Genomic DNA, 14,363 nt, shown 5'->3' with positions numbered 1-14,363 from the left:
GAAACCATGAGGACCAAGAATTAAAGTATACCTTTACAGACCCTATTGTCTTGCTGAAATTAGCCTGTCTCATGTAAGTGAACACCTGTGTAATGTATCTTGGCTCATATACTGCTGGGGCAAACGCAAGTTTGTTTCGTTACCAGAAAGACTCTGGGTAGAGCCCTGACTACAGCGGCTTCAACTTCAGTGTAGAAAAAACAAGCATCCGTGAAGACACTTAAAGCATTTTCACTTATGGTGGCAGCACTTTGTAGAATACACTGTGTGTATGTTGCATATCTGGCTATATCATCAAAGACAAATTCCCACCATGCCACCACATCGACAACTTGGCCAAGAACTAAAGTAACCACCACTTACAGAATCAGAAATTGATGCTGTTGCTAACGCTAATCTGTGCATCCAACAGAACATAATGCAGCCCTGTTTACCTTTTGGCTTTGATAAGATAGCTGTGGTGTCGCATGCGTGTGGGCATGTGGGTGCTTCGGGTGCTCGTGTTTCAGACTGTAGTTGCTTGAAAGTGGCTCTGGATTTTCACCCACCCAAGCTGGCCATGTCATTGGCAGGGAAACCCAGTGTGGAAGCCAGCTATTGCGTAAATTAGCCTAGGATTGCAGAACAACTTGCTCTCAGACACATTTTTAGAAATAGGCAGATGAAAAGACATTTACATGGCTGTTTAATTTCAGACTTGATGGGTGGGTAGGCACTCCAGAGATCCAACTAGTGATCCCCGTTCATCGCAGGTCTTATGTTCCAGCTTGGGGAAAATCTGTGATATATTAAAAGAGACCATATTAAAAACTGGCTATTGAAAAGTCAATTTTTAATATGTCCCCTTTCAATAATGAAAAACTAACAGGTTTGTAATACAAAAAAACTCACCAATGGTTTCGTGTCTTTCCAGAAATAGATAAGGAGAGCTGCGGGGATCCCGGGACGCCTCTCTACGGAATAAGGGAGGGCGACAGCTTCCTAAACGGTGGCATCCTGCGGTTCGAGTGCCAGTTTGGGTTCGAGCTAATCGGCGAGAAAAGCATCTCCTGCCAGGACAACAACCAGTGGTCGGCGAACATCCCTATATGCATATGTGAGTATTCCCCAACTCTTGCCGCCTGCCGCGATGCTGATAACATTTAATCTGACCAGTCGCCATGGTGACAGAGTTTACCACAGCCTGGAGCAGTTGATGACCGGTGATGATGTGGAGATTAATATTTAACAGGAAACTGCTGTGCGTTTTCACCACCTCCCCCTCCCCAAAGTCCCCTGCATGTCCAACTTCACAGCTCCCTCCGGAACCGTCCTCTCGCCTGACTACCCGGAAGGCTACGGCAACAACATGAACTGCGTGTGGCTCATCCAGTCAGAGCCGGGCTCACGCATCCACTTGGCGTTCAACGACTTCGACCTGGAGGCGCCCTATGACGCGCTCACGGTAAAGGACGGCGAGACGGGCGACGCCGCCGTCGTCGGCAGATTCTCGGGCGCCGAGAGCCCGTCGCACCTGACGTCCAACACCAACACGCTGAGGCTGGAGTTCCAAGCCGACCACTCCATGTCAGGGAGAGGCTTCAACATCACCTATAGTAGTATGTGTTGGTTCTTTTCCCTTTTTTAAAAATGAACATAAAGTCATCATGCGCCATAGCCTATCACAGGCAATGTTTTCATAAACTAACTGAAAGAATACTCATCATGGTACATTCCATCTAAATAAAACTAAAATAAAGTCAAATGACTTGCCTTTTGGCGAAACAGGAATGTTTTCACTGCAGTGCTGTCGGGAGTTGAACTCTCAACTTTTAAGACCTTTTTTTCCAGGACATCTCTTTGTCTTGCACTAGTAGTACTACTACTAATAATACTACTAATTGTCACCGTCCACTGAAAAGCATTTCCAAACTTTGTGCCATATTTTTGTACAGAAAGTGCTACGTAATGTTTCAAAAACTACTTTTTTTTTTTTTCATCGCACAGAAATTCAAGAAACTCAAGCAGCATCTTATCCCTACTGTGGCTTTGATGTGATTTCCCAAACATACTTCAGTTCCCTATGTCATATCTTCTGCATCTAGCTCATAAACACTGGCGTAGCATTTGATTATTTTCCAGGCCACTGCGCTCGTCATTTTCTTTCCCTTTTCGGAACCGTTTCAGAGTCGGGACAGGACTGACTTGTAATATGATGAAGTGGACCGTAAGCCCCAAAGCGGGCATGCTCGCATGAATTTTATCAGCAGCCCGCTTTGCTATGCTGGAGTCCACCCAAGCAAGCAAGAAGGCATTTGAGCAAAATCCTGAAAAGAAAGAACTGGAATGCGGAACAGACTGATTACAATGGCACTTAATCAATGTGAAGATACCTGCAAAATAGGAATTTTATAAAGTCTAATTATATTTGAAACCACAGTCTCTCCAATAATTATCCCAATTCTATCCGTGTCGCCTTGTAACTTTTCACCCCTAAAGCGTTCGGCCACAACGAGTGCCCAGACCCTGGGATTCCAATCAACGCCCGCCGCTTCGGAGACAGCTTCCAGCTGGGTAGCTCCATCTCGGTGGTGTGCGAGGATGGCTTTATCAAGACCCAAGGAACTGAGACTATCTCCTGCCAGCTGGAAAGAGGAAAGGTCATGTGGAGCGGGCCCATCCCCAAATGTGAAGGTAAAATATTGTCTCACAATTGTATGCCCTTGAAAGATTTTCTTGATCGATTACGGGGGACAATGCAATAAAAAAAATATCAATATATATATTTATGTTATTTGTAAAGGGATGGGACATTATGAGTGTTCTGATCTCCCGTTTCATTGCCATGGCAGAGGCCTGCAAGGAGGTAGGACTTCACTGATGTCATGTTTTTTTTCTTTAGCCAGTAACTCAACTAGTTGAGACTGAATCAACCCTGGTTACAACCAAGTAGTGTACTCATTTTCTGTCTTTATCTTTTTATAATATTATATTTTTTAAGACTATAAAATAAATTTATAATGGAAGAATAAAAATAATGGATTTTCTTTCCCCTGTCATTGTAGATCTAATAAACTGGCTAGTGATGTCAAAGTTGCAAGGAACTGTTAACTAAACAGCTGTTCTTTAGTATCAAGAATTTTAATATGCTTTGTTACAAAATAAACTCCCAATTAGTTAAATATATATTTATATTTTCATTTTAATTTCCTAATTTGCTCTAATCTTAAATGTATAGAATTTATCTCAAATCATTGTTTACATTTTTAGCCTGGTTTGTGAAGTATTTTAGGGCTTTAGTACTTTATTTTTTTCTAAAATATATTATATTAATGATTTACTATTCCTAACTGCTTAGGATTTATGTAAAAACAATGTTTTGGGGGCAAAATGGAATGCTTTTTGAAGTGTTTCATGGCAACAATTTTGTGTGCTCTAAAATCTGCAAGAAGCTAATACCAAAAGAAGGAATATTTAGTAGGATTTCTTACAAAATGCACTCTAATTAGTACAAAATTGACTAATGGTAGGTTATTTAATTGGTATTAATTTCAGTGTAAAAAAAATGTGCGATAATCTGGGACAATGTCGAGTGTGCAAATGTTGCAGACGCTACTCAGGCGCATGAGTGGCCAGTATTTGTCAACAACAGAAATGCAAAGAGTGCAGAGTGACCAGACTACTACAGTGAGTGCACGAGCAATGTATAATTGGCCCGACAGAGATTTGACAGCAAACTCAAGACAAAATTGGCAGCATGTTGCAATGGGGAGTTGTAAGTGGTAAGTTAACTGTTTAAGAAGTTAATGGCAAGAGGGAAGAAGCTGTTGGAATGGAAAGTCTGCTTGCTTTAGTTTGCATTGATCGGTAGTGCCTACCTGAGGGGAGGATATATATATATATATATATATATATATATATATATATATATATGCACTCCAGTAATTGGCATTTTTTAGGTCAGTTGAATTAGTAACCCTAACCGAATTTATCTGAAAGCAAAAATGTTTTTGAAGCATTATCGAGCATTTCTTGCTAGGCTCGAGGTGTTTTGTGGAAAAACTGGCTCATACTGTACACCTTTGCAGACTATTTCTAAGGAAATGATTGGAAACAGATTTTGAACAAATTCCAGTTTACAGTTAGATTTGCCAACACTTGAACTGATGTATTAATGTCTTCTGCTCATTTCAGCTATTGTCCTTGAATAGGAGCCTTCCATGTCACTGGTTACATGAGGCTGCAAAATGAGTAGTTTATGCAAAGTGGCAAGCTGCAGGCAACGCCGAGATGGATATTTGGATTTGGGCTTTAGTCAGATTGCGTCCATCCCTCATGCGCTCCCCCAGCGTGAATTAGTGTTACGAAAAACCAAGCAACTGCCGTGCCGCCACTTGTGTGGGTGGGTAGTTATGTTCGGATCCAGGAGAGGCTGCGTGGAAATCTGTCCGGCACCGGAGGGATCAGAATGAGCTTCTGTCCACTGTAGCGTCTAACAGTCGGTGGGGGTCAAAGGGAGCGTGTAGTGCTCCCAACTGGACTGGCAGCTAGGATGACTTCACAATTCATGGCCATTGTCCTCTTTCCTCATCCAGCCCCTTGCGGTGGACACTATTCGGCCCCCAATGGAGTGATTCTGTCCCCGGGGTGGCCCGGTTACTACAAGGATTCCCTCAGCTGCGAATGGGTGATTGAATCAGAACCTGGGCGATCCATCAAAGTCACCTTTGACAGGTGAGTGGTGTAAAGCACTGCTATGAATGAGTCTGATTAGGATAATACAGTACGCATCCTCAATCAACAAAATTGCTGTGGTCCATAGAGAACCTTTTTTCCAGCATATCTCAATGATAAATTCCAATGGCGTTCAAATGATACCTTATCCCTCAAGCCAATTATTCACAAGCACTGTGCCAGGGCACATTAGTGTGCAATGAGACCTCATCGGGGGGGATATTATCATATTACACTTAACTAGTCCAAAAATGAGTATTTACTACAAATAATGTATCTCTTTTTCGTCTATCTAAGGTCCAATTGACCTGTGTATCAACATCAACTGAACACTGTTCAGTGAAACAGGCCCAGTTTTGACGCTAAGTACATTTGTGCATAAATTGAGAAGACATCATTATTTCAGTATGCAGTTGAACAGTTCTAACACAAAAGCAGTCATCTCCACTTTTTTGTGTATTGAGTAAAATAATAATGATTTTTTTTTTTAATAGTTCCTGTTCCAGATTAACTAATGGCTAAACCTAAAACCATGATGTCATTTCATCACGCAACCAGACAACTCTAAGCAAATCATTTTCATGACAATTGATGCCACAGCTCGGGCGTGGTTTCTTTTACCCACCAAAGACTGTAAAAGCTTCGATTGGATTTTCCTTCGTTGAGGCAGTACTTCATCACCAAGCCGCTGAATTGCACTTTAAAAATTGGGTGCAGATCCGTGTATGTGGCACATGCAGCGAGCACATACTGTAGTCAAACAAACAAATCCCTTTGCCACGCCAAATTTCGTCTCACTTAAGGACATATTTTCCGAAATGGGCAGCTCACTAAATATTTACTTAGTTGTATAATTTCACACTTGATGACTGGGCAGGCACTCCAGGGACCCAATTGTATTTGTATAGAAACAATTTCAAAAGTACATTTTCCACATTATGACCCTTTGAACTATATCCAATTGAACATATCTCATTCAGTCAGCCATATGTTCATCCCGCCTCCATAGATTAAGGCTCTTTGTCAAACAATAATCAAACTCTTTTTTATCAAACTGTTTATCTATCCAACCATTTTCTATATTGCTTTCCCAAATTAGTGTCATGAGTAACTGGAGCCTATCCCAGCTGACTTTTGGGTGAGAGCGGGCCGGGCACATATAGACAAACAGCCATTCACAATCACATTCACGCTGATAGACAAGTCTTCAATGCATGTTTTGGGAATTGCTATGAAGCCACTAGAAAACGCCTGCCAGCACAAGAAGAAACATGCAACCTTTGCATGGGAAGGCCAGAGCGGACATTCAAACCTGGAACCGTTAACCACTTTCACTGTGTTGCCCTACTCCTGTTTAATGAAATGCAAATAATTGCATCAAAAATGCAACATACACAAACCCCTTGTCACAAGTTGAAGTCAGCACTCTAAATCTTTCCCCGCAGATTCCAGACAGAACTGGGTTATGACTTCCTGGAGATCCACGACGGCCCCAACCTCCTGTCTCCGCTGGTGGGCTCCTTCAACGGCACCCAGGTGCCTCAGTTCCTGTTCAGCAGTACCAACTTCCTCTACCTGCTCTTCACCACAGACAACAGCCGCTCCAACGCGGGCTTCAAGCTATTATACGAGAGTGAGTACAAAAATACAGTGAACCCTGTTGATAGCTGGGGATACATTCCAGACACACCTGCAATATGTGAAAATCCACAGCAGAGACTGTACTGTACAGTAGAGAGACCATATATTTTTTTTTAATATAGTTTCACCCCTCCCACAGGCTTTAAACACATTTAGATTTATTAAAGCACACTTGTTAAACATTGTAAAGATACAGTATTTGAGGACACAACAAATTGCAAGCATAAAATATCGAACATACTGTAGGTAATTTAGTATCTGTCTGTTTGATATCTACATTTAAAAGTCGGGGCCTGTTGGGGTGTTGTGTGACTTCGGCAGCTGAGTGGGTGTGAACTGTGAGTGACAGCAGCTCCCGTGTGATTGTGCTCGTCATTGTTGTGTTTTACTGTTCTCCAAGCTTTCAATAAAATGTTTCAGCAACTGTCCCTCTCCTTTCCCACATGCGAGGGCATGAGGAACGGTTAATAAGTCTACTGTAAAAACCCATTAAAAAAACACTGTAAACTGCCGACTTATTCAATATATTGGGGATTTCTGCAGTAGACAAATTCAGTGAATCCCCGTTAATAGTGGGGAGATATTCCACACCCACCACACACTGTTGTCTGCAATATAGATCAAATTATTTTTTTTTTTACTAGTTTCAAACACGCTTGACACTAATATAAACTTAGTGCAGTTCATTCAACCAAACTATATAAATTCTTCTAACAAAAGTCTGCTCGCTCAGTGCTAACATATAATGTGAAACCCAATAGATGGGCTAATGGAAAATAGCATAGATGTTACAGTAATTCTAAACATTCAAACAGCTGCTACTTTACCACATACAAAGCAGCAACACATACAAACAGAGCATACAACACAAAATGAGCTGTATGTTCGAGATGTCTATATACTGTGAAAACCCATAAAAAGGGATCACACACTGTAAAATTTGCATTATAGCGGAGGAACACTGTGCATTGACCTAAAATAACAACAGTGAAGTACAAGCCCTTAACTGACTTCAGAGTGAGTGTTTGTGATCACAACGGTAGCCCACCAGACGTCCTTTTCGATTCCTTGACACCTTCTCTTAGCGTTCACCGGAATTATTTTGTGTTCCAGGCGTCACAGTGGACAGCTACTCATGCCTGGACCCCGGCATCCCTGTTAACGGGATCCGCTATGGAAACGACTTCTCCATCGGTTCTACGGTGTCGTTCGGCTGCGATTCGGGCTACAGGCTGAGCCACGAGGAGCCCCTGGTGTGTGAGAAGAACCACTGGTGGAGCCACGCTTTACCCACTTGCGATGGTAAGTAACGCACGGCTTTTCTTTTTCGCAGCGGTTGTAAATCCTCTGCCAAAGTGCTTTGTGAATGGCAAGTGGTAGACAGTTTATCACCTTTGCTGGGTCTTATTTACTGTATATACAAACTTTTGAGCACCAGGTGCACATTTGCTTTCTAAAAAGAAGAGATGAGCCAGGTCATTTGTAAATGAAGTCAATAAAATAAATAAAAACATGGTAAAATGTGTGTGTATTATATGAACAGGTATACTATATAGATAACATAATCCATTCAAATGTTTACATTTTATGACTTGTAATAAATGTAATTATATTGAACTATTTTATCTAATAGGATATACAAAAATGTTAAATGTATAGTTACAATATTATTTACATTAAATACATTCCTAAATTTAAAAAATTAATGCAAAAGTGTTTTGGAAATATATATACATATATATATATATATATATATAATTATTTTTTTTTTAACAATGAATCAATCAATCAATTTTTAGTACATAAATCCAAAAATACTAAATGTATACTGAAGCCCGCATATTTCATTCATTCATTTATTTTCCGTATAATTTGGGTCAGCATTTGCACATTCACCTATTCAAGGATTTTTTTTTTAGGTTACCTATTCTCAATTGTTGTTGTTTTTTTTTTTCACTTAAAAACTCCCCTATTCACTGTTTTTGTGTGCAGGCCAAAGCCGTGTGTAATTTAAAAAATGTTGCTTTGGGATCATCTTGTGGTGTCTTAGTGTCTTGAAGTCAGAGGAGCTTCATTTAGTAAGCCCCAAAGCCTTATCTAATAGGAAAATGTGCTTTGCCACCATCTTGTGGCATCTTGGTGTCAAGGAACTATGTTGACGTAAGAGGAGGAGTTTCATTTAGGCAGGCCATAGCCTTGTCTTACAGAAAAAGTACTTTGCCACCATCTGTTGGCATCTATAGCCAATTACAAAAGTTTTTTGCGTGGGTGTCATTTACGTGTGCTTTTTTGTTATTTGTGGCAGGGCTTGGAATAGCGAGGGCTCACTATATTTGTAAAATTGGATATTTTATAAATATGTATTCTACAATAAATCAATTTACCAATTATTTAATGAGATACATGAATATAAAATACATTTAGTGAAAAAAAAATTGGCTAATTTATTCAAATTATTATTCTTATTATTATTCAAATATTACAGGATTCTCAATAATGTAAATGCTCAGTGGCCCGGATTAAAGAATGGAACAGGCTGTATGTGGCCCCCAGGCAATACTTCTGTGATTTACATTCAGAATTTCAGAGACTAAAAATATGCTTCCAGTTCAAGAACACAAGTTGTAGAGTGTAAAAATATCAACATGCAAGGTTGTTTTTTCTTCTTCTCCTCCTCTAGGAAGCTGAGACAAAAAAAAAACACACAGACAATTGAAGTGCACTTTCCAATCTTTACAACACGCCACACACCTGTAGTGCATTTTCATTACGGTTTTATGCGAGACACCCCCGGTAAACGTTCAATATGTTTCTACATGTTAAACCCCCTTGTAAATGTTTAATGTTTCCATGCGCTGCACACCTAGTAAACTTTGATCATGTTTCTTTGTCACACACATCGGTAAACTTTTAATATTTCTGCACGCCGCACACCCAATAAACCAATATGAGCTGCACCACTAATAATTTTCAAATACAATATCATGCTACGTTCCACACGTCTCGTGCATCTTCAATGTTTCTTTGCCCTGGACTCCAGTCAACTTTCAATGTTTCTTCATACCACACACCCACAAAACTTTCACTGTTTGGATGCGTCACACCTCAAGTAACCTTTCAGTGTTTCTATGTGTCAGACACCAAGTAATGGTTCAATATGTTTTTGTGTTACACTCCTATTAGCCTTTCAGTGTTTCTCTGTTCTGCACTTCCAACGTTTCTTTACGCCGGACCCTGACTAAACTTTCAATATTTCTGTGCGCTTTACCCCGAGTAAACTTTTAATACATGTATATATTGGGCACACATGGTAAGTGTTCAATGTGTTTCAATGTGCCTCACGTGCCTCATGTTTCTGCTGTGTGTTGCACCCTAGTAAGCGTTCAATATACTGTGTTTCTTTGCACCGCACCCCTAGTAAAATTTAAATATAGTGCTATGTTCTGCACACGTAGTAACATTTTCAGTATCTTTGCGCTGGACCCTGACTACAGGATTTTTTCAGTCTTTCTGCATTGCACTGCTAGTAATTTTTAAAAGTTTCTGTGCGCCATACCCTAAGTAATCTTTCTAAGTCGTCATCTGTGTGTTTTCAATGATACAGTACATACCCCTAACACATTTTCAGTGTTTCTGTGTCGCACCCTAGTTGACGTTCAACATATGTATATGCACAACACACCACTAACAAACAAATGTTCTGTACCCATAGAAAATTCTGACCTTTCCATATGTTTCGTTGTTTAGTAAAAGTTAACTTTTATAAAAAAATTTTAAAAAAAATTTATATCGCACTGCGAGTAAGCTTTCAATATGTTCCCACAGGCCCTCAGTAATATGTAATTTAAAGATGAAGAATGCAAGTTTTTAATATAAATATTCACTAAATACTAGAAAATAGGGCAAATGTCTGCTTTTGTATACATTTTTAAATTATGGAAAACTTTACTAATTATTAGAAACCAGTCATGTTTTTGTTTCTATTGTAATGACTGAAAACCAGGCAAAACTGACTGACTGGAAATTCCTGATGCTTTGTTTAAAGAACATGTCTTTCCAGCTCTCTCGCACGTCAATGTGAGCTGATTGATGCAATAAGACTCTTTTTCTCCATGTGACGCTAATTCGACGTTGAGGGTCGCCCAAGAAAAGAAGGCGAGAACAGACATTGGAGCTGACAGCATATATTGAAGCCGAAGCGACGGGAAAAAGAAAAAACAAACAGAAAAAAAACAGAAGATAATCAGAATCCAAATTTCTCACCCAGCTCAGCATTCAATATTCAGAGCTTCCTGGCAGCAAAGTATAAATAAGTAATGTCACGGTGCATTCCAGGCGTGCAAGCTAGCATTGGAGCACAAGTGTTGGGTCTGTGCCTTTTTGTGCTACGTGGACTCATTGTCACAACTTGCTCAAAGTTGTTTTTTTTAAGCAGTTGATGGTTTGCTGATTGTGTTAAAAAAAAGTATTGCAGGGTCGAGTCGGAACAAGCTGGGGCTTTGTTGCAGTCTGAGCATGTTTTCAATATCCTAGTCCGATTCTTTGTGCCTCTCTCTTTGGGAGTTCCGTGATAGTCTGTAACCCTCCACAAGGTCCTTCTTCCAACTGCTACTTTGCAAACTTATGGCACAGTGGTGATGGGGGCCAAACTTCTCTGCCGGCATTGCAGTTTTTAGGCTAATGGTATTTCTGCGAGGGCTTTTTTGCGACGGCAATGACTAGTCGACTTGTCCGACTGTAAGACGGAGCAACTGGAGCGAGCTGCATTGGAGCCCCGGCCCATATGCCGCATTGGTATGCATAATGTTAGCAACGCATCTTTTTCAGAAGGACCCCTATTTCAACTAGGAAGTGCCTAACAATGTGTGTGGCTGAACGCCGTCGGTGTCATCGCGGAGTTATTCTGCCTTGTAAAATCCATCCATCCATCCATTTTCTGAGCCGCTTCTCCTCACTAGGGTCGCGGGCGTGCTGGAGCCTATCCCAGCTATCATCGGGCGGGAGGCGGGGTACACCCTGAACTGGTTGCCAGTTACAAACCACCAACCATTCGCACTCACATTCACACCTAGGTGCAATTTAGAGTTGTCAATTAACCTAGCATCCATGTTTTGGGGATGTGGGAGGAAACCGGAGTGCCCGGAGAAAACCCACGCAGGCACGGGGAGAACATGCAAACTCCACACATGCGGGGCCGGGGATTGAACCCCGCACCTCAGAACTGTGAGGCAGACGCTCTAACCAGTCGTTCACCGTGCCGCCCCTTGTAAAATCAATAAATAAGATCACTTTGCCTTGAAATTTACAATCAAATCAAATACATTGTTAATGTACTGGTTTCCCGAGTATCTGTACTTGAGTATTTATTTGTTGGTCTTATTTAATCTATATTTTATTTATATTTGATTTTCTTTATTTAACTTTTTACTTTTACTCCCTACATTTGAAAACACATACAGTACCTCTACTTTCAACTCCTTACTTTATCAAAAAGTGCTTGTTTCTTTTTTCAATCTCCGCAGATGATGATGTAAAAAAAACAATAAATAGAGTGGGGTAAAGTCCCAGGAAGAAATTAGTTTGTTTGGAAAGATACACTAGGGTGCAGGATGCAGCAGATAAATCTCTAAATGTCTAGACAATGTCCAGGACAGACCAAAGCAACAGAAAGAAGACACTGAGGTTTCCCTGAATCTTAGATTAGCTCATTTAGTGAGTGGAATGAGGTTATTTTTTTGGTGCTGATAAAAAGACAGTTGTATGCGTCGTCTTATTTTGTCCTGATCTTGTATCCATTTGTACTTAGTTTTCAGAGTGTTAGATGACTGCAGACGGTATCTGATGATACTAATTGGCAAATAAAGTGAAGCGCCCTTCTGAAAACATCTCGCCTGTTCATTGAGCTAAGGGACAGTAGGAAAAGCCTATAGCCTTTAGTTTTGGAGTTTAATAACTACTTTTTATACACAACTATATGAAAAGAGAGAGACTGTCATCTCGTGTAAACATTTGATATATTTCTGTGTCGTGCCCGTTGTGAACTTTTTGTAATATACTGTATTTCTACAGATATTTGTCTCACTCCTAGTAATCTTTCAAAGTTTCTCTGCGCTGCACCCCAAGTAAACTTGAAATACATTGCTTCACCTGTAGTAAATATCAGTGTTTCTGTGTGCCATACTGCTAATAAATGTTCAGTATATTTCCAGGCATGACACCCGTACTAAACATTCTATTTATGTCTATGTGCCGCAGCTCCAGTAAAGTTGCAATATGTTCTCTTGTGTTAGTAATTAAAATAAAGTTTGCCCCTAGTAGACCCTTCACCCCATTTGCAGTTGATTAAATGAACTCACTCCACCAATGGAATGTGTGTGTGTATACTAGCTGTTTTCACAATAAATATGCCACATCTAATGCATACATTATACTGTATCTCACATCTGTGCAGCTCTGTGTGGCGGAGACGTCCGAGGCCCCTGGGGCACCATCCTAAGTCCCGGCTATCCCGACAGCTACCCATCATCGCTCAACTGCACCTGGACTGTGGAAGTCAGCCACGGCAAAGGCAGGAGTCAGTCTAGTGTTTTGCGTACAGCCACAAACAACACAAAAGCTAACATTTATGTTTCGGTGTGTCCGACAGGCGTCCAGTTTCAGTTCAACTCGTTCCACCTGGAGGACCAGCACGACTATCTGCTGGTCACAGAGAATGGGAGTTTCCTGCAACCCCTGGCTCGCCTGACCGGCAACGAGTTGCCTGGCAACATCAATGCCGGCCTCTATGGCAACTTCAAAGCCCAATTACGATTCATCTCTGACTTCTCTATTTCCTACGAAGGCTTCAACATAACGTTCACGGGTAACGGATCTCAATGGATACTGTATTAGCACGTTTGCATTGGGTCATAGCCATCTCTCGGTAAACACAATTCCAAAGCATGCCAAGCCATTCATGGTGTAGTGCAGTGTTTCCCAACCATTAATGAGCCAATGCACATACACTACTCACAAAAAGTTGGGGATAATGGGCTTTCAGGTGAAATTTCATGATGGATCTAAAATGCACTGTAACCTTCAGAGGTGAGCTTAATGTGACCTTTTCTAAACTTTTAAAAGTACATGTCCAACTGTTCAATGTTTAAGTACTTTTGTTGTTGTTCTCTAACAAGGAGCTGAACTTGAACTGTAATGGACCAATAAAATTTCCTGGTTCAATTAGAATTGGTATTTAAACAGTTCTCTCCATCACGCTGTTCACATTTGAAAATTATGGGACCAAGACTACACCGAACAATTGATCAACAGTACCTCGCCATTGCAAGGTTTCAAACAACATTTTCTCAGAGGTAGCTTAGAGTGATACAGAGTGTCATAACCAAGTTGCAACAGAGCTACAGAGACACTGGAAGAGTCACAGAAAGGCATAGAAATGGACATCTTTGGAAATGTTCATGAAATGAAATCTGGGCCTTTTTAGTTAAACAAAGAGCGATTATTCTGTATTATGAACGGCAATAGGTGGATACACAGTTTCATTGTATTGCAAAGATAATCTCTTACGGCACAAACGTTGGAAATCATTGGTGTAGAGTTCTGTGTTAAATGACACTGTCACCTCTGGTTGCAACAAAGTACCTGCCTTTATTTATATAGAGCAGGGGTGTCAAACTCATTTTTGTCGCGGGCCACATTGTAGATATGTTTTTTCTCAGAGGGCCATTATGATTGTAAAACCATATCAATGTTTAATTGCCTCATCATATTATTACACATAACAACAAATTGATGGATAACTAGTTTTTAAATCAGAAGTCAAGGATAATGGTTTGTTCAACTATTGTTCAAGTAACTGTAAAAGTGGTTTACAGGCAAAACATGCTTACAAAAGTTCATTACTATTTATTACATATGAATATACAAAAATTTGGAACAGATTATAGCAAGAATCCTGGAAGTTGACACACATGATTTGCTTTCGAGGGCCACATAAAATGATGTGGCGGCCG

At 40.4% G+C, this 14,363-nt stretch overlaps 1 protein-coding gene across 6 annotated transcripts in view; it reads left to right on the top strand.

The window, feature by feature from the left end:
* Nucleotides 1–14,363, top strand: part of csmd3b (CUB and Sushi multiple domains 3b) — a 386,559-nt gene that overhangs the window by 285,485 nt on the left and 86,711 nt on the right. For all 6 annotated transcript variants that reach the window (XM_061760284.1, XM_061760282.1, XM_061760283.1 and 3 more), the window contains 8 exons: nt 914–1,096; nt 1,272–1,598; nt 2,479–2,673; nt 4,575–4,713; nt 6,159–6,346; nt 7,468–7,656; nt 12,806–12,922; nt 13,001–13,216. In XM_061760284.1, the coding sequence (XP_061616268.1) occupies nt 914–1,096; nt 1,272–1,598; nt 2,479–2,673; nt 4,575–4,713; nt 6,159–6,346; nt 7,468–7,656; nt 12,806–12,922; nt 13,001–13,216 (1,554 nt within the window). The remainder of the gene's footprint in view (nt 1–913; nt 1,097–1,271; nt 1,599–2,478; nt 2,674–4,574; nt 4,714–6,158; nt 6,347–7,467; nt 7,657–12,805; nt 12,923–13,000; nt 13,217–14,363) is intronic.

The sequence above is a fragment of the Phyllopteryx taeniolatus genome, chromosome 21 (genome assembly GCF_024500385.1).
Source record: "Phyllopteryx taeniolatus isolate TA_2022b chromosome 21, UOR_Ptae_1.2, whole genome shotgun sequence".
NCBI classification, from domain to species: domain Eukaryota; kingdom Metazoa; phylum Chordata; class Actinopteri; order Syngnathiformes; family Syngnathidae; genus Phyllopteryx; species Phyllopteryx taeniolatus.
The sequence above is the reverse complement of the archived record's forward strand: the minus strand, read 5'-3'. Positions and strand labels throughout refer to the sequence as shown.